Consider the following 21,605-nt stretch of genomic DNA (forward strand, 5'->3'; position numbering starts at 1 on the left):
AAACACAAATATTTTGTTTTTATTTTTTTAAATTACGATTAGCACTAAAAATTTTGATTGATAGCAAAAGAATCTAAATTTTGCTTTTATTTTTTTAAATTACGATTGGCACTAAAAATTTTGATTGATAGATAAATTTGATTTCGAGTTTTAAAAAATTTACCTATTTATCTGCGTATACAATATATGTATGTATATTGTTTAGTGTTCGTGCAGATAAGTGAGATTTTGACTGAGTCCATATAAAACAGGACCTCACAATCTTAAAGGGTAGCTAATGACTGAGCAGGCAGGATCGTATTATCTTCGCTACGAAAAGGGTTCGGTGAAAATGAAGAGAAAACCGACTCGTGGCGGCCTCTACTAGAATATATTAGCAACTTACATTGGAACGCAGTTCTCTGACATACATCTGAATTTTCTCCCTTTTGAAATGAAAGCGAAAACCGAAAAGAAATAAATTAATTAAAATGCGAGGACGAAAAAGACTCATCTGAACATGAAGGATAAGGTTGTCAGGGTGATAGGCGGATTTAACGTAACCTTGCCATTAAAGATAGCGACTATTTGCATACCTATGTGAGACAACAGTATCTATATCATTACGTCGCATGTTTGAATTTAATTTATTAAAAAAAAATATTTATTATTTAATCGAAATTTTAATTAGGTATATATTTGTTCATAATTTCTGACTTGACCTACCCGATTAAAGAAGCTTGGCTACTTTCACAATACAAATCACTTACTTATCTTTAAAAGAAAGCTAAATATTTGTTTATTTCTTTCTTTGGTGAATTATCTGTCAAAAAAATACGGCAGAAAAAGCGATTTATTACGTAAACCGTTTACTAGAACTCGCGATTTTTGTACACTAGAAATGCGAAAAATAAAAATGGCTCCGCAAACATTAGAAGAACGTTTCAAGTGGCCCGATAAAAATAGAATGTTTGAACGGCCATCTTGATTTTTTACAAAACGGAATTTTTCATGGCGCTTGATCTTTCGAAGTTCTCAAAAAAAAAAATAACCGTTTTCCGATCGGACGCGCGTCAAATTGAAGAAGCTGCCCGGTCAAAAAAAAAAATATATCGTCACTTCGTTCGTATATTAAACTTTCTGATGCGGTAACGATTATTATTATTATTATTATTATAAGTAGATATTATAAGTGTATACTGGTAGATGCAGCCGTTAAAATAAAACAGCGATTTTTATTCGCGCATTTGGCAAACATCGGGACGATTTCTTTATTTTTAGAAATCTTTTGTTGAAAATTCGGTAGTGCTATATTCACTTAAGGGTGTGTCTTAGATTCACTTCGCGTTCGTACCTACCCATAAACTAACTTATTAGTTAGTTCGTTCGATATAAATTGTGTTGTGAAATGCGTTTACATGCGTGATTATACTGTACGTTGTAAGTATCTACATGTAGTCATTTGTTAGTTTGCAAATATACCTATACATCTAACCATCATTCAAACGCATATATATATATATATAAAGTTTATACACTAAAAGTCGTAAATTTAAACTTTGTAAATATTTACTATCGTCCTCGCATCTCTCAGCTTTGACTTTGACATTAAACTACTGTTTTGGTTACTTACTGTCGATCCCCTTTTACAACAACATGACGCCACTTTCACCGCCAAAAATTCGATTGATAAAATTATATTATCTATTAGGTACTCGCATTACGTACGTATATATGCCGTGTCTAAATACCGGCTCAATGAAATCCTACCCTGTAAATTTTCTATTATTAAATTATTGTTTTGTTACTGTAGGTATTGTACTCTGTACGGCTTTCCCAATTTTTCTTAGAAGTACATGGGATCTCTTTAGTGATTAGGAACATTGGTACTTGGAATCTAGGTCTTGTTCTTGCAAGTACCTACAAAAACCTTCTAATATTTTTCCGCTAAAAGGTCAAAAAATGCGTTGGTAAGTTCTTGAGTTTTCACAACCTTCACCACTTATATCGACACTATTTTCTTTAAAAGTCATGATAAATTCGCATGTATGACAAAAACGACTCAAACCAACACCGAGACTACATCAGCAGGACCAATACCAAGAGTAGAAGTATTTGGGCAAGATTAAGATTAATCCGCGTCTGGCAGTTTCGACAGAATACAGACCACTACGAATTATTTTATTAGACCTCTTGCTGAATCAAATTTTCGACGGTGCAAAACATATCCTGATGTGAATTTTCTCAAAACTTCTAATCTTACCTAATGCCCTTTTCGATAATTGAAGGTAACGTGCCTATCACGTTGAGGTGAGCTACGCCGGGATTCGTTTCAGCAACTAGATATCCATATATTTAAATGGACCTTGTTGGAGAATACGTAATCCTAAAATGTAGCATCGTACTACAGATGGCGTTCACCATGCCATTTGTGGTATTTTCTAAAACACGCTGTTAAGACAGCAGGTAACGGTTGGTCTGTGTTCTGTCGGAGCTGCCTGCGACGCGCTGATGAGATCCAAAAAGATCGAAATCGCAATCCGCGTCTCGCAGTTTCGACAGAATAGAGACCACTTCGAATTATTTTATTAGACCTCTTGCTGAATCAAATTTTCGACGGTGCAAAACATATCCTGATGTGAATTTTCTCAAAACTTCTAATCTTACCTAATGCCCTTTTCGATAATTGAAGGTAACGTGCCTATCACGTTGAGGTGAGCTACGCCGGGATTCGTTTCAGCAACTAGATATCCATATATTTAAATGGACCTTGTTGGAGAATACGTAATCCTAAAATGTAGCATCGTACTACAGATGGCGTTCACCATGCCATTTGTGGTATTTTCTAAAACACGCTGTTAAGACAGCAGGTAACGGTTGGTCTGTGTTCTGTCGGAGCTGCCTGCGACGCGCTGATGAGATCCAAAAAGATCGAAATCGCAATCCGCGTCTCGCAGTTTCGACAGAATAGAGACCACTTCGAATTATTTTATTAGACCTCTTGCTGAATCAAATTTTCGACGGTGCAAAACATATCCTGATGTGAATTTTCTCAAAACTTCTAATCTTACCTAATGCCCTTTTCGATAATTGAAGGTAACGTGCCTATCACGTTGAGGTGAGCTACGCCGGGATTCGTTTCAGCAACTAGATATCCATATATTTAAATGGACCTTGTTGGAGAATACGTAATCCTAAAATGTAGCATCGTACTACAGATGGCGTTCACCATGCCATTTGTGGTATTTTCTAAAACACGCTGTTAAGACAGCAGGTAACGGTTGGTCTGTGTTCTGTCGGAGCTGCCTGCGACGCGCTGATGAGATCCAAAAAGATCGAAATCGCAATCCGCGTCTCGCAGTTTCGACAGAATAGAGACCACTTCGAATTATTTTATTAGACCTCTTGCTGAATCAAATTTTCGACGGTGCAAAACATATCCTGATGTGAATTTTCTCAAAACTTCTAATCTTACCTAATGCCCTTTTCGATAATTGAAGGTAACGTGCCTATCACGTTGNATCTATTAGAACATATAATATAATAGATTTTTTGTGAGCACTCTGTAAATGGTTTTCTAAGTGCGCTATCTACCTATAGGCAGTAGATAGGTTCCCGATAAGATTTCGCCCATCGTCGGCGCCAAAAGAACGAGCCAATCAGTCAACCAACGTAGTAACAATAACATTTTCCGATAAAGTGAGCTGGGCGACCCCGCATCTCTCAGCTTTGACTTTGACATTAAACTACTGTTTTGGTTACTTACTGTCGATCCCCTTTTACAACAACATGACGCCACTATTACCGCCAAAAATTCGATTGATAAAATTATATTATGTATTAGGTACTCGCATTACGTACGTGTACGTACCTGCCTATTATCATCAGGTAGATACATATACATATACAAATGTAGTTATGCAACAAATACACTTTTTAAGTTTATGATCTGATAAGTGCTTTTATCTATCTTATTATTCTAGGGGCGGGTACGGAGTTTTATCGGGAAATATTTTTTGCGCAGCCGAACATGCAATGGAAATTGACCTCCTCCGTAATCTAGCGAAATGGGGTATTTTTTCCGCGGCTTATCTCCACTGATAATGCAGTTCAAGTTCAGATGCAATTTTTGCAATAAATACTCGGATATAAAAAATAGTTTTTAGTATTCTTTTAGTTTCTCGCGTGGAATAATATTTCTAATGGGTAAGATGCACTTTATTTTTCATTTTCTTATTGACATTTTTTTAATTGAATTGCCTAAATAGTTAACGATTGCAATGCCATGGTCGAATGTTATTTAATCTATTTTGCTATCGGTAGTATCTAACTGCATATTAGTTTAGAATATTATTCGGAGAATTTTGTGGTAAAAAAATCACCCTGATGGTTGATTTATATCAGTAGTAGGTACATATGCACATGTAGTTTCCATCGGTTTGATACAATATCACAAATTTTTGTATACATATTTGTCTTTCTGCACTAGACTATATCATATTAGATAAATTATATGTTAAATTACAACTATTCTACCCAATTAATTAGTAGATAAACATTTTACAGTCTCCATGCCAACCTTCAATACTTGATAAACAAATTATATACGAAATATTTATACCATCATCAGCTACAATTTGTTGCATTTTGTACTTTAACATCCCAAGTTTTCTTAGTCATTTATTATGTTGGCCATTACATTTTATTGCTTAATGAAGTTAAAAATTGTTTCGAATATATAATTACAACTTGTAACCTTTTATTTGATCACTAGATTCGGCGACACTTTAAGAGAAGTTAATAGCAAGAATTCTTTTGCTTTTATAAATAAGAGAGGTCCAATAATTCCACCCTGTGTAACATAAAATCCTTTCTCGTCTTAATGGCATACGCTATGAAGCCCTTATATTTATACTTAGTGCATGTGAAGGTGATTATAATCAATTATGCAATTATAAATATTGTCATTTGTATCTACATTTGGCTACAGAATTTAGAGTGAATCTCAAATAGGAATAAATATTAATCACTTTCCTAACACAGCAAAGTAAAAGAAAGTAGGTTAAATAAATTATTTTTAATTTAATTTTCCTATTTTGTATTACAATAGATATTAATTGCAAACTTAAAATAGAAAATTGCTTAGGACTAAAACAAGAATAAAAAGGTAGCCATTCAACACCTAAATGTAACCACATTTTAATGTAGAAATTATTTTGCTAATGAAACATTTTCGTAATAATTTAATTGGAAAAAATACGTTACATTGAAATAGTTGATTTTTGGTTAATTAATTTGAGAAATTTATTTGATTTAAAATGCATTGATTTAGTGTGATGCATAAATAACATGTTCGCCATTTTTTATACGATAACCTAAAAATGACCTCGCCGCTAAAAATCCTTACGAATTATCTAATCTGTGTTTTACAACGGTCGCCATTTTTAGAAACTCTACTTGGCAACCGGTACAATAAACATACATTACCTATCTCTGTTTGCTTAAACAATTTGATTTGTTCATTACTTAGATACACCGATTTACTTTTTGATAAAGTGCATCACCGTCAGACGTTCGGATCGGGATCGCAATTCTTTTTGTGCGTATTGCGATCGCATTAATAAAATGACATCCAAGTGTATATCGCGGAAATTTATTAGCCGTTAAAATGTTTATTATATTCACTTGCGTAAAAAGAAAAACCACAAATAGTTACATAAAATATATAGAAATAGAAATAAATATTGACATTATAATTTAAGAAGTACTTAAGTTTTTCTAATAAAATTTATGTTAAAGGTACTATAAACTTTAATAATTAATAAAAAAATAACATTATAATTTAATTTCGGAAATAAATGTTTATAGGAATAGAGTGAGATTTTCAATTGTTAAACACGAGCAACGATAAATTACCTTCTCTTTTTTAGATTTTTTGATGGTTAACCTAAGAAATTTAAAGAAAATTTGTATTACTATCTTCAATCATCTTTGCAAGTTAACAGGCGTCCAATAAATGTACTTTATAGACTTTGAGGGGAAGGGGGGGTATTACCCTTTATTCAAGAACTTATGAGAACTGGATTGGTTAAGATTAGGTTTTAGAGATATAGGAGTGATTGGAAAAATATTCACCCACTTATAGATTTTCGTTCGTGTGATGATATAAAAAGAAAAACTACTGACAAACAAATGAGTAATAATCTGTTCAGTGGCCATTTTGCCTTACCTGTATATGAAAAACGGCCTCTCGCGTCTATCCGAAATCTAATAAAAGCAGTGTAAGAAAAGTGCTCTTGAAAAGTTGATAGCTTACATTATTTTTAGAATTTCACTTAGTTATAACAACCTGCTTATACCAACACAAAACTTTTTAGACCGTTTATTTTTCATAATAACTCAGCCTGGTGCTAGTTTATGAGCGAAATTAGCGACTTAGGAAAAGCCTCCTCAAGGAAAATAACGACTTCAATGGATAATTTTATATCGATATTATGCATTTTTACAAATACATGTCTGTTATTATTTACCTACTTTTTCTATATGCGCCAGTAGCAACAAATTGAATGCCTGCCAACTATTTTTGCGAATGACGTTCATACAAATTGCTCTTATAAAAACTGAAAAGCAAAAGAAGATCTAAATTTTGCTTTTATTTTTTTAAATTACGATTGGCACTAAAAATTTTGATTGATAGCAAAAGAATCTAAATTTTGCTTTTATTTTTTTAAATTACGATTGGCACTAAAAATTTTGATTGATAGATAAATTTGATTTCGAGTTTTAAAAAATTTACCTATTTATCTGCGTATACAATATATGTATGTATATTGTTTAGTGTTCGTGCAGATAAGTGAGATTTTGACTGAGTCCATATAAAACAGGACCTCACAATCTTAAAGGGTAGCTAATGACTGAGCAGGCAGGATCGTATTATCTTCGCTACGAAAAGGGTTCGGTGAAAATGAAGAGAAAACCGACTCGTGGCGGCCTCTACTAGAATATATTAGCAACTTACATTGGAACGCAGTTCTCTGACATACATCTGAATTTTCTCCCTTTTGAAATGAAAGCGAAAACCGAAAAGAAATAAATTAATTAAAATGCGAGGACGAAAAAGACTCATCTGAACATGAAGGATAAGGTTGTCAGGGTGATAGGCGGATTTAACGTAACCTTGCCATTAAAGATAGCGACTATTTGCATACCTATGTGAGACAACAGTATCTATATCATTACGTCGCATGTTTGAATTTAATTTATTAAAAAAAAATATTTTCGGAAAATTAAATGATTAAATAATTATTTTACAGGAAACAGTAAAGGTAAAAAAATACAACGTGTAATTATACAACACGCCATTGAAGTGAAACTTCTTCAAACACACAAACATACCGGGATAGGGGTTAAGGAATTGGTTTAATGGTATTACTTGCACACAATGCTGATATAAATATACTATAGAGTGTCAACAATCACAGCTTTTTTATCATTAGACAATACGAAACGGCCAGTACCGCCGCAACCGCTATGTCCCTACAAATTAAGTCTGTAATATCTTCGAAAATATTCATTTCATGCTGTAAAGGGCCATATTGATCTACATTAAATGCACTATGTATTTAAAAGTACTTAATTGGATAAGGATTAATGCTGTATTGCTTAAAATCGTTTCGTAAATAAGCCATTATTTCTCGTAAAAAGCAAAGGATAAAAAATGGTTATTGTGGGTTATCCTAAGAGATAGACATATACCATCGCGGACTTTTTTGTGGACCTTTTTAAGGTGTACAATACTGTAGTATATTATTTTGATCTATCTCGTAGGGTTCAGCCAGCGTTTGCAATGTAAGCGCAAAAAAATGTGTTTATTTACGACATCACATTACAAACCTCTAAAATTATCAGTGTTTCTCTACTATATTATGCACGTATTATACACATAAACCTTCCTCTTGAATTACTCTATTTATTAAAAAAAACCGCATTAAAATCCGTTGCGTAGTTTTGAAGATCTAAGCATACATAGGGACAGACAGCGGGGGAAATGCGTTGCATAATTTCGTTACATAGCAACTCGCATGAAACAAACTTATTCTACCGTGCGTAAAGAAGTTTCACTTCAAAAAAAAAAAAAAAAATTAAAGGGTGGGATAATATAATACCAGAGATTGCGTGAGTTTTGTAGAAACAACGAATCAACAACACCAAAGCTTATGTAAATTGGAGTAGTATTCATGTATCGTCGAGACCATCGGAATACCAAACAACGGCCTGGTGTTAAATTTTTATTTCGAACATAATTTTTACCATTCGTCCGCCAGGGAGGATTGTATCATGTCGAATTATACGCGTTACAAGCCGTTTGTCCGGGTCACCGGCTACATTAGATATTCGGCGAGATACATGAATTAATCGCCTTTTTATTAACTGTTTTAATTTCGCCTAATATGGTATTTCCGAAACATCTTATCGCTTCATTTTTATCGCGTTTTACCGCTCAACTATATAAATTCACGTATTTTCTATTATTACAACGACTACAGCAATATTTACGTACTGCAATTATATCTAACAGTGGCGCCACGTGTTATACAAACGGGCACAGAAGTTTAAATGACCACCCTTAATGTTTTATTTTATCAATTTCGAACGTCTAGGTACTACTTATTTGTCTAAAGCTTTCTTACTCGCAATTTTGTTAGACAACTTTTCACCATCTCCAGATTTGAATCAAAATCAGTTCAAAATTCCTAACCTACCAATAGAAATTAATAGAAAATTAAAAACCGCGGTCACGTGCTTCCTGTGACTATTAATATAAATAATGTATTTAGCATTTGCATTCAGTTAATCATCAATGTACCTACTCAATAGATATGGATATTCATAAATGTAAAGACAACTTCTTCAAAATAAAAACCACTTATGCGTATCTGTTATAAATATGTCATTAATACCTTTATACCTAACTTTATGTGTTTAGGGTCGTTTGGTAGGCTGGTATTACAGTAGGTATAGTAGATATTTAAAGAAAAAGATGATGACAATAATTTCCTAAAACGGGAAACGGCGAAAAACCGCTAGACATCTGGCGAATGTGGGAGCTGTAAAACATCATTAACGTTGTTACTAGTTTTATTGCTTGCCGAGTTGTATATTGGTACATAACGTCGGTACTTAAAGCAATTTGAACAAAAATTATAATGGCCAAAAGAAAACGGCTCGCTACAATGTAAAGTAAAGGAATCACGTAAAAATTATTAGTGTCTAACAATTCTTGAATTATTAAATAGCTTCAGCATTTTTTACGATCTGATCTTAAATTTTTAAGTCTCGTTCTGAGATATATTTGAGTGTATAAGCCGTAAATAATGCCGTTCTTAATAGCCGCCCTTATAATCGAACAGCCCTACCACGACTGAAATGACTGAAAGAATTACAGCCAGTCACCCCAACGTTGGGGTGGTCACTTTAGAAAAATAAGGGTGGGATTTGAAAAAGTAGAAGGGACACACTTTTTTCTGACAGGATCTAAGATAGGGTGGTTCGGAGGGGAAGCAGGAGAAGAATGAGTAGTGGGGTAGCAAGCGAAAAAAAAAAATGGAAGGGACTGACAGTATCATTCGGTCATTCACAAAACAATCGTGAAACATCTGCCTTCTTATACAATGGTTTATAGCAGGGGTGGCCAACAAGTCGATCGCGATCGACCGGTCGATTGCGAGGCCAATTTTCATCGATCGTCGATTTTATTTATCTACCCATACCTATACCTCGCTGGAAAGCTGTTTATACTGAAACACCAGTATACAAATATAGTATGCATTTCACACCCCTTCTAAACCCTTATTAAACTAGGCCTACGATAATAAGTAGATCGCGACACACTTTTAAGTGGTTACCCCTGGTTTATAGCATTTCGACAAAAATATTGTATATTATTTTAAAAATAAGGATTCTTTTTATCGTTTCATTAAGACCAAGGATATATGTAGCAAGATTAAGATTTTATACCTATTCAGGGGTGTAGGACATTGAAAAACTTTTTATGAATCCCTCGAAATGTGATGTTGTAGCGTGAATAGAGAAGGTTAGAAATTAGAAAGAATAGGAGAACAGAAGACTATGCAAGTTAATAAACAATAGGTGGGATAGGTTGATACGACACCTTCTCAGGCATGAAGGTCTAGTCAGAGACATATTAGAGGCGGAAACAGGAGTATAGGTAGACCTAGATTAGATTACTGTTAGCAAATAGTTAAGGATGTGGGAAGTTCTAGTTTTAGAGAAATGCGAAAATTAGCTCAAGATAGGAAAAGGGGAAGGACTGACGACCTTATAATGATGATGAGTGGTGTAAGATTCCTGGCATTATTTCCTACTATTCTCTTCCTTAAATGTAGTTTACAGATGTATGACTACTATTTGCAATTTTTTTGTCTGTTTGATGACCCCCTTCCAGAATGGGTACGGCCAGGTATAAAAGCGAGCAATAACTTTTCGATAACATAAGTCTCCTAGCAGAAGTTATGCCGTCTACGCCAAGATGTTGTATATCATTTTATTTTTCCCAAACGCGTATCCCATTCTCTAACATCTGCGGCAATAATTTTTTCCTCTCTGTCTACGGACCAAGGAAAAGTTGGCACAGGCTTGACAGGAAATATTTTTAGGTTTGGTGAATTGGACCGGTTGCCAATGAATCCTTTGGAAAAACTAAAGTTATTCTTGTTCGTTTGCCTCTCGCGCCATCTAATACAACTTGAACATTTTCTTTGTCGTTATTTATCTATTTTTGACCGTCAGGATATGCATGCAATGATTATCGTCACCAGTTTACGTTTTTAAGCACTTTGAAAAAGTTTCCAGTGGCCAAACTGAAAACTAATTAGTTACTTTACATAACAGATATTTTTTTTTCAAAATAAAAACTAATAAAAATAATTTTTTTTTGATTTCATGAACTTAAAAGAAGATTTTAATGTTCTTAGGTACGTTTGGAAAAAAGTTTTGTTTGAAAAACTATTTCGTAGTGCTTTGTGTCGTCCGCTACCGACGCTGCGTGGATGTTACTGACGGCGTCCGTGGTGCCGCCGCCGCCGCCGGGCCGCGTCATAAAATTAAGAAACAATAACGGGGACCCGTAAAAACGCACCCTCTCTGAACGCGTGCTGCCTCCCCTCCGGTGGTGGGGTGGTTTAAAAAAGGGCAAGGAGTAAGCTTTTTTCGTGGCGATACGTAGAGGGGAGCTAGGTTGCTCCTTAAGACCGCACATGCGCCCCTATAAGATACAATTCTAAGGTTCAGTCATCCTTTTCCTTGGCGCTACACTTCTATTACCCTTTTTCACTTGCAACCCTTACGCGGTCTATCCGTCCTCGTCTCGCGCGCACTTCTTGCATATGGCGCTCCTTCTCGTTCCTTGCGAGCGTTTTGAGCGCGTCTCTCTTTGGCACGTTAGTCTTGCATATATCGCGCCTTGTCTCCTCTTTTCTACCCTTATTTTCTTAGTCTGAAGGCGTCGTTTTCAGACGCTGGTCGTCTTTTCCGACGGCGTCGTTTTCTTAGTTATCTGCCGCCTTTCTTGTCGCTTAGACGCGTCGCGACGTCGGGTCCCGGGAACGCGCACTTCAAGAACACATCATCAACCCCAAAAAGTTTACCAAGTCGAAGACGGAAGTCGACGGAAGATCTTTAAAAGTTTTACAGAAGTGGTTTTTTGCCAGTTCTTTCTCGACGCGGCAAGAAAAAGTTTTTTGAATTTCGCGCCGGTTTCGGTTCGAAACTTGTGTGTGATCTTCGTTTGTTTTGGTGCTAAGTTACATAAGTTTCAATTTTGTGCAATATTTTCTCAAGTGTGAGTAACTCATTGACTTTCCCTCACGTAGAACTTTAGGGCTTAGACGTTAGGGCTCGAATTCATCATAAATTCTAATACGTAACTTTGCAAACTTCAAAAAAAAAAAAAACGTTTACTTTTTTACAAAAGCCTATATAAAAAGAAATTAAAATTTTCAAAAATGACTTTTCCTAAAAATGAAACTTTCTTATCTTGTTGATATCTGTTGTCTGAAACAGTTGGTAACGTCAAATTTCTAAGGAAGATACAAATTCCGATGAAGTATCAATTTTTATCAAACTAAACAACGAAACCGTGTAATAAATGATAAGAAATTATAATTGTAGTAACAATGACAGGAAGTTATCCTTAATTTTCTAAAACATTTTCCGACCAATTTTTTAAAGTTCGCGAAACCACCTACAGTTGAATCATAAGATTTTCAAGATATTGTTAAATAACAGTATGAGCTTTTGTTTTTAAACAACTTCACACAAACGACAAAAATAAGCATAATTCTCAAAATTTTACAAATTATATGTTTATTGCTTTTGTTACTACTTTTCACGTTAGAAGAAAGCAGTTATCCTAAAAGTTATTAGACTTTTCTAGACACTAATTAAATTTCAAATTTATTACTAATTTTAAAATAAATATCTAAGACAATTAAACTATTAGTCGTGGTGTATCAATAGAAATTACTTTTCAATAACTAAAAATTACAAAGTCCTACATGCTGTTTATCCTAAAAATTGTTGTTAGCTTTTATTAGACAACATTGATTAAACAATTCGAATTTCTGTTAATATAATATAACACTGAGATTATAGGCTGATAATTTATGTTGTTCTTATTCTATGACGTTGTATTCCTCCCGTCGGAAGGCATCGAAGTAGGCGCAGATCCTTTAGAAAGGACCTTCTGTTATGTATGTGTATGATCTTTTAAAGTAAAAACTTTGTAAGAATATATTGTTGATTAACAATTTCGATTTGGAAAATATAAATCAAATTTAATCAAAAAATCGTGTCAATTAATTAAGATTAAGATTTGCTCCTTACGTTTTTCAGGATAAACTCGTAAAATATAGCTTTAAATTTAAAGGTTGTTATTTAGAAAGTCAAAATTAAATTAAATTGTTTGATATCGCGATTTTGTTTTGAAAATTGTCTTCATTTTAACAAAACAGTTTCCATGAAGAGTGTGTTAGATGTATAACTAGATTTATTAGAAATTAATATTTTTCATGTTTTGATAATTTAATAAATGTGAGAAAATGCATCAAAAGATTTTTTTTGCTGACACATGTCATTGTTTGTTGCATGTAATTGTTCTGCTGTTTGCATCATCTGACCAATCGAATATCCTTTTTTTAAAATGTTAATGTCTGCCCTTATGTGTTAAGCATATATTGTACTTATTTCGTTCTCTGATTTTTTGTTTAACCGAAACTACTCGGTAGGTAATTGTCTAATAGACAATACGTTTCAGATCTGTCAAGACGCTGGCTGTTCGAAGGCTTGTATTAGTACAGAGGGTTACCGAATATAAGGAACCAGCTGTCGCAGAAAAAAAAGCCGTGAACGAGAGATAGAAAGAGAAAGATAATCACCCCTTTTTTACACGGACATTCACGTGGGTAGTTCTTCCTTAGTACTCATCTAGTCGCCTGGTGAACGAAACAATACGTAGTGACTTGCCAAGCATACCTGATCCCGAAGTGCAATAACAATCACGATCACGAAACAAATTCACGGTGCTGTCTGGAAGAGGCAGAAACAAAAATAGAAAGCGCAAGCTACGTGATTTTTTCGCAAAAGTTCCAGAATACCCGTAAAAATTTTCACCACGGAGGACCAAACACTGCTGAGCAACATAAAAGTCGAACATGAAAATCTCGTAGCCAAGTGGTTGCAGAATTCGATAAAGATCCAAGAAAACGCAGCCCTGGATCTCCGAGCTACCCCCCTCAGCTTGCAAATACCCTCCATGGCCGACGTGAAGAATCGGCCGGTCTTCAACATGACCAACGACTTCTGGAATCAGGCTCGGGGACCGCCCCAGAACATCGCTCAGAACCTTTCGAACCAAAATTCCCCGGTCCCTGGCTCGACCAACTCCATACCAGCTCATTCGCCGTCGCCTAGCCAGAACCACGTCATTACCCAGGGGGCCTTAGCGCTTCAACAGGCGCAACAGCAAAATCAACAGCAACATACTGCGCAGATGCAACAACAACAACAACAGCAGCAGCAACAGCAACAAGCTGCTCAGCAACACAATCAAATGGGCCAATCGCAGAACGCCGTACCTCAACAGCAACAAAACGGCACTCAACAATCAAACAATGCCCAACAGCAACAACAACAACAACAGGGCAATGCTCAGCAACCACAAATGGGCAGCCCTACTGCTCATCAACACGCTCAGGCACAAGCCCAGGCTCAGGCCCAGGCACATGCCCATGCTCAGGCTCTCGCTCAAGCCCAGGCGCAGCAGCAACTTGCGCACATGCAACATCCCCTAGCACCAACCACCCCCGATAAGATGACCGAAAAGTTTGTTTCCGATTTGCAGGTAGGTTGAGTTCTTTTATTCTATTACCATTCTATTTTGTATTACTAAAACAACTACAATTACATCAAGACACATTTAAATCCACACGGTTTCGAATTAAGTAAGTACTTAAAAAAAGAGCACATTCTGCTAATTCCTATTCAATTCAAATGCGTACACGTTCTTACACGTCAAATCACCGCAACCTAATATGTCAAATTGTCAACCATTATAACGGACATTTATTTAAATTCTGACTTGCTCTAGATTGTTACAATTATTGCATACACGACCTTCTTACTGATTAAATTATTATTTGCAATTCATACTTACACTCTGGTATAGGTACTTTTTAGCTATGCGCACTAATCGCAAGATATCTAAAAGCATGCCTATGAAAACCGACGCGAATAGGTAATTCCATACGAAAAAGTTTTAGTTAAAAATCCTATAACATAAACTTAATGTCGTATATGGTTTCTAAATAGTATTTCCTTATATAAATAAATAATTGGTTTGTCATTTTTGAAACTGAAAGTTTCTAATTGTAGGTCTGGTAAAATTACTTTCAACTTCATTCTTTTTGTAGGTATGCCTAATATGTTTAATAAAACCAATTCTAAAATATAACTCCAAATAAAACAAAGAGTGTTAAATATCTTAATTTAACGTTCAAACTATTAATTTATTCGAATGTATTTAGGTTCTTTATCGGTTTGGCATTGTTTCTTGAGACACCATGTATATTATAATTGTAATAATTAGAGTACTAATCAAAAAATTTTGAAGCTGTAAATGAATAATAGAGAAGGACCGTGTTATTTATGATAAAGAAAAAGGATAACGGAAAAATACTTTCGAGTTAGAGTTGTTAAGCTCTGTTGAAGTACGAAGGAATTCTGTTGATGTGGGTGTTACGACTTTTTAATTTTTTTTTGATGTAAATGAAAGCAATCAATAGCCTTAATCCACTATAAAATTTAAGATATTAACAGGAATGTTATTGGTCGTCAATTGAAATAAATTTCCTGTCAAAGATTAACGGTAATTGAAAGTAAACGACGATCGAACTCGCAACGATTGGTCGCATATTTGGTCAGCGGCATGCATACGAAACTTCCTTTAAAGGACTAGCACATGTGTTCGATTAACATATGTCGAAATTTAAAATAGGAAAGAAAAAGCAATTAACTGTTTCGCCAATACGCAAATAACATGCTGTTTTCAACACGTAATCGAGAGTTATTTCCTTGCACAAATGCAAATATGTGTATATTTTGTAGTTACACGTCTTCGTGTGTACTTTAAGTATTGATATGCGCCAAATGGTTTAACAGTGGGAGCAGATTCAGAAAAGGACACTAACATATGTAGCGCAACAATCAAAAGTCACTTAGTCTCACGACGATAACAATTATTGTATACTACAACCCCAATAATTAATGATTAAGGGCAAAAAGTAGTACAAATAATTGTTAAAATTATACAAATAAATATACATAGTTTTTGATGGAAACAATAATACAAGTTTGTAGATTTTCACAAATTAATATTGCGAAATAAACATAGAAAATAATACCATCAAAATTGATAAATATAATGAAAAATCAAACTTTTCGAGTTTCTAATTTCATGCGGATTTGGTCTCGAGTTATGTCGGACAAACTATTCGCAATTTTATGAAACGTCTATTAGAACACAAATATAATTGTAACAATAAGAATAAAGAAAATTCGGACTGTATTTCTATGCCATAGAAGAAAAGCATAAGTATTTTCAACAACACACACATTTAGAAAGTTAATCAACAGACTTAATTGAATTCCTACTAGATATTAGAAATGATAATTAGGTGAATATTAAAACGTTATGTAATAATAACAATTGTCAGCACACCTCACTGAAATTTATTTTACATGCCTATTAGCAATAATAATTTCAGAAAATCTACAATCTATCTCTTTAAATCTGAAGTTATATCATCGGACCTTAAATTTCTAATCATTCAATGACTTAAAAGATACATACACTTATATATTAGAGTTGTAATGTGTTCCGAGGACTATCTTAAAATGTAGACGCTTCGTTGTCGAGTCAAAACAAACACGCGTGATGATCAGAAAATCTCAACTTTTAAGGAACGCTGGCGCCACCTGCACATCGACGCCCGCGACGCCCGGCGTCGACTCAGTTCGTCGCATTTCTTTGCCCATTTGGTCAGAGATTTCTTCAGAAAAGGTTCAGAAACGGAGTGACTGTCGAGAGGGAAGGATATATCACGTCTACCCTTCCCATAATATTTTATCTACGCGTAATAATTTCTTAAATAAAATTCAATTCAAAAAATTAAGAAAACAAACTTCTAAGATAATAAATAAAACAAAATTCATTACAATTTAAGATCATCTTCATATATAGTCTAAAAATAGCAAAAATTATTAAGAAATTAATTTTTTTATGAGTAAGAGTAGTTCAAGTTCAAAATATTTTTTTTTGTGGTCAGGAGAGGCCAACAGCTACGATACCATTGTCAGACCAAACATACGTCTAAAACCCAAAACTACCGAACTCATAACAGCTTATGAATAATCAAACAAAATTTGATCATGTTTTCACCAGATTTATCTCATTTTGATGTTTGATGTTTTATGGACTATACAATTTTTACACTACACACAATCCCGTTTGCTTTATAGCCAGGGTCATAAAGCATTAATATAAAAGGGCCTTGAGCAGCATGACTCGTGGGCCAGAATTTTCTTAAATCTGCTCATGCTACTGACCCAACTATCGTACATTTACATAAACCCAATATTGAAAAAACCCGTTTGGCATTTGTCAATCGATCAATAATAACCTCAATGCTGATGACATTGAATGGAGCGTGACGCGGTTATCTATCAAATTCGTTTGTTTCATTAGATATTTCTAATCGATCCATACTTATAGAAATCCTCAAATCAATTATCTAATGCACCAAGTCGAGTACATTACCAATTTACCACCAATGCGTAGTTATTACTGTTAAAATATAATTATGTACTATGTAATGTATGTATGTCTGTAGTATTTGTTAGTAATTAGTCTATCTACTAATTAACTGTGTATATTAAACTTTTACTTTCTTAATTAACGCTGCCGGATTTCAATCAACTGCAAAGGAGTTCTTCTTCGGCCATATCGGAGAGGACTCTCGAAGAATGCTGGACCACGCTGCAGCGAGTGAGTTGGCTTCTATTCGATCGTGTATAGTATCGTCCTATTACTTATTTCCTTCTGTTTTCCTTCCTCCTAGCATTCAATTTTATTATTAGATAGATACCTATCATCAGTGCCTTCTTTTAAGGGGGTGAGGCTATAAATCCAGGTCTTAAAGAATCATAGATATCAGGGCTCATTTTCCAATTAAAAAATAATTTTTGTTGATTAATGATAATGTCATATAAAAACTGAAAATAAGAAAACTGATATTTATTTTCCTATTAAACTATCATCTTCAATAGAAAATAAACAACCTTAAGGGAAACCTCTATTCAAATTTTAGGCATAGTTCTCGCTTCCCTTAAAGCCGGCACTGTTTATCATCACTTTTTTATTTCGTTTCCGTTTGTTTGATTTGAAGTTGTCAGAGAAAGAAGGCCTTGGTTCGTTCTTCTGATACATGAAAACAATTTCAGTTGTTCATGATCTTCTTCGCGACTAAAACTGAAAATTGAGATTGTAGTTGTTGTGGTGGTAGTCCAGGCCTTTTTTATCATCATGTTTATTGCCTTTCATCAATATTCCGCGTATTTTGATTATTATTGCTCTTTTAGTTTTGCATGCCTGAATGTATATTTATCCTATTAACTGATTATGATAATAAGTAAAGGTATTGAAATGACACTTGGGGTATTGGAATTATATTGTCAATTTTAGATTATGGTAAGTATCTTATTTATAACAATAAAACACTTGAACACCTTTCATACAACACCTTACAAGTAATCGCAAAAAAAAGACGAGAAATTTTAACGGTTTATGTATTTGCAATAGGCTGTGTCTAGAGATAACATAACGTTGATAATTTCAAGAATAGGGTGCATCTATATTGGATGGTTTTATTATCAATAATAAATAAATCAATTGTTGAAGCTAATATTCAATCAAACTTAATTAAATCATTAAATCATCATATTAAAAACTAAAGGCGGAATCTCATCAGTCAATTTAATGTGATAAATCTCTTTAGATGGCATTGGTCTCGCTTTTAAACGGCAATTGTTTAGGAGCCTTCATAACCTCAAAATTTTCAATTTGTTGGAAACAGATTTGCTTTCATGGTGCCTGTACTTTATGACAGTAGACGATGAACACCCGGTATATTTTATTTGGTTCCATTATTGTCATTGCGATTATTGTACTTATGTTCGGCCATTTGCAGTGGGCCATGCACGCACATGCAGTGGCTGCATGAATCAACTCGTTATTGATTTCTTCCGAATCTTTCTATTATTTAACCGCTCGAAACTGCCCCAATCGTTCAACGTATATATGCATCATAATCGGCCGGGTTGGGGTGCGCATTTTTTTCTCTCCCCTTTGCCAAAACCAATACTTATTGACACCCTCCTAACCGGCACCCCATTTTTAAGGAAATTATACCCACCACTCGACCCCGCGGGGTGCATTTAGTGAGTAAACGCGGACAATCTGGAGCACACTCTTTTTTCTTTTTTTTTTTTATATAAAATGGAGATCATTCGTTCCAATGAAGGGATGCAATTCTGCAAGTGAAATATTGTGATTTAAAAAGAGGGTGCCTATGATTAGGAACCCTTCATATTGTCCTTAAAAATTACGAAACGTGTATTGATAAAGTAAATAATTTTTCGTTATTATTCATTACTGATATTTTTTAGAACTCTTGACTTCGGTTGTTTTTAAAGTTGTTGTTGAAAGGATTCGAGTCCTTGAAGGATGTCAGAACGAAGAGATTTAACTTTTTATAGGAACGGACGTCAATAAGAAGGTTATTTAGAATAAAAATTTGATTTTCACACTTCGCAACATTTAATTGACTTACTCGGCAAACAAAGGGTGACAGCAGTGAGTTTTTCGGGGCCGTTTGCCTTGATTAAAAAAGGTCGCCTTTTTAAACACGATAATAATTCTCGTATTTCTCGTCCCTCCACTAGCTACTACGCCGAAGAGAACACGTAGAATTCAGTGTCCTTTCCCTAATAAAAAAAAATTATACTTTTTCCATCATCATCATCATAAGGTCATCAGTCCTAAGACTGGTTGGACACGTACCTCCACTCTTTCCTATCCTGAGCTAAACTTCGCATTTCCCTAAAACTAGAACATCCCACATCCTTAACTATTTGCGAACAGTAATCTAATCTAGGTCTACCTCTACCCCTCCTAACTTCTGTTTCTGCCTCTAATATGTCTCTGACTAGACCTTCATGCCTGAGAAGGTGTTCTACCAACCTATCTCGCCTATTTTTTATTGACTTCCATAGTCCTCTGTTCTCCTATTCTTTGCAATACCTCTTCATTTCTAACCTTTTCTACCCACGATATCCTCATCATCCGCCTATAACACCACATTTCGAACGCTTCTAACCTTTTCTTTTCCGCCGCTCCCACTGTCCACGTTTCGCACCCGTATACGCCGTGCTCCAAACATACACCTTTAACAACCTTTTTCAAATTTCTAAATTAACCGTTCGCGAGCATAGAAGTGACTTCTTTTTATTAAAGGCGACACGACCCTGCTTTATATCCCTACTACTCCTTCCATCCTCACTTATCTGACTTCCTAGGTATCTAAAATCAGCCACTTGTTCTAATTTTTCGTCTCCTATCTTTATATTCGCTCTTTCCCTACTTTTTCTTCCCTTGCATACCAGTTTTACTTTTATTTATTTTCATACAGTACTGATCTGTCAGTACCGCTTCCATTTTAGTTGAAGCTTTTTCCATACTCGAACAATATTTAATGCTCCTGCAAGTTAACATATTTTTTTTGTCTAATGTAGAAAGTTAGTGTTGAGTTGTCTTACGAACAACAACCCTCTCCGACTCAAGGCAAAAAGGGTTTAATCGTCTTTTTCTGGGATCCGGCGATCAACGTGTTGATTTAGAAAAGCTAAAGGGGTAAAATATTGCCGGAAATGGCAGTGGAAGTAGCGACAGTCAAAAAACGCGACCGTTGAGGCGTTATTTATTGTGCGGTTTTTAAAGAGGTCGTTTAATCCGGTGCTTACGAATTGCACTCGCGCTGCTTCATTAAGAAAAAGATGCAACTTCAATCGTTTGTATAGACAATAGGTATCATGAGACTACAAAACTGCCAAATTTACGAATAACGATGCACAGAAGCCTTTATTTAGTTATTTCCGGTTCGGTGCAGGCTTTGATTAATCTATCTGCTATTTCTATTACCATAAAAAACAATAAACAATACATCAGTTTTGATGAAAAGGAAATAGTCGGGAAAGAGTGAATATAAAGATAGGAGACGATAAATTTGAACATGTGACCGATTTCCGATATCTAAGAAGTCAGATAACTCAGGACAGAAGGAGCAGCTGAGATATAAAACAAATTTGAGAAAGATTGGAATAATAAAGTTGGAATAAGGGTCTAATTCAAGGTTGAAGTCAAAATGGGATTGAAAATAGGATCCATGAAGGGTACATACTGACTACTCTAATAAAATTACTAGTTTTCTCATATAATTCATCATCATCATAAGGTCGTCAGTCCTAAGACTGGTTGGACACGCACCTCCACTCTTTCCTATCCTCAGCTAATCTTCGCATTTCCCTAAAACTAGAACATCCCACATTTTTAACTATTTGTGAACAGTAATCTAATCTAGGTCTACCTCTACTCCTCCTAACTCCTGTTTCTGACTCTAATATGTCTCTGACTAGACCTTCAAGCCTGAGAAGGTGTCCTATTAACGTATCTCCCATACTTTTTATTGAACGCTTCTGGCTTGTCCTTTCCACGGCGCCCACCGTCTGTGTTTCGCACCCGTACAGCGCTGCGCTCCAAACATACACCTTTAACAATCTTTTTCGAATTTCTTAATTAACCATTCATGAGCATAGAAGTCACTTCCTTTTATTGAAGGCGACTCGACCCTGCGCTATCCTCTACTTTATATCCCTACTACTTCTTCTGTTTTGACTTATTTAACTTCATAGATACCTCAAATCAGTCACTTCTTATT

The 21,605-nt window shown here is 34.9% G+C and overlaps 1 protein-coding gene across 17 annotated transcripts in view; it reads left to right on the forward strand.

The window, feature by feature from the left end:
- The window catches only part of LOC108732440 (zinc finger protein 37), a 190,593-nt gene that overhangs the window by 39,721 nt on the left and 129,267 nt on the right, over positions 1–21,605 (forward strand). For 12 of the 17 annotated variants that reach the window (XM_025978372.1, XM_025978374.1, XM_025978375.1 and 9 more), the window contains exons 2-3: positions 13,313–14,397; positions 17,512–17,623. In XM_025978372.1, coding sequence (XP_025834157.1) covers positions 13,811–14,397; positions 17,512–17,623 — 699 coding nt within the window. In that variant the 5' untranslated portion in view covers positions 13,313–13,810. Of the gene's footprint in view, positions 1–1,293; positions 1,420–4,122; positions 4,186–11,532; positions 11,840–13,312; positions 14,399–17,511; positions 17,624–21,605 lie in introns of those variants that run through there. The other 5 variants (XM_025978371.1, XM_025978370.1, XM_025978369.1 and 2 more) reach the window with 5 other exon arrangements.

Source organism: Agrilus planipennis, unplaced genomic scaffold (assembly GCF_000699045.2).
Source record: "Agrilus planipennis isolate EAB-ADULT unplaced genomic scaffold, Apla_2.0 scaffold6, whole genome shotgun sequence".
NCBI lineage: Eukaryota > Metazoa > Arthropoda > Insecta > Coleoptera > Buprestidae > Agrilus > Agrilus planipennis.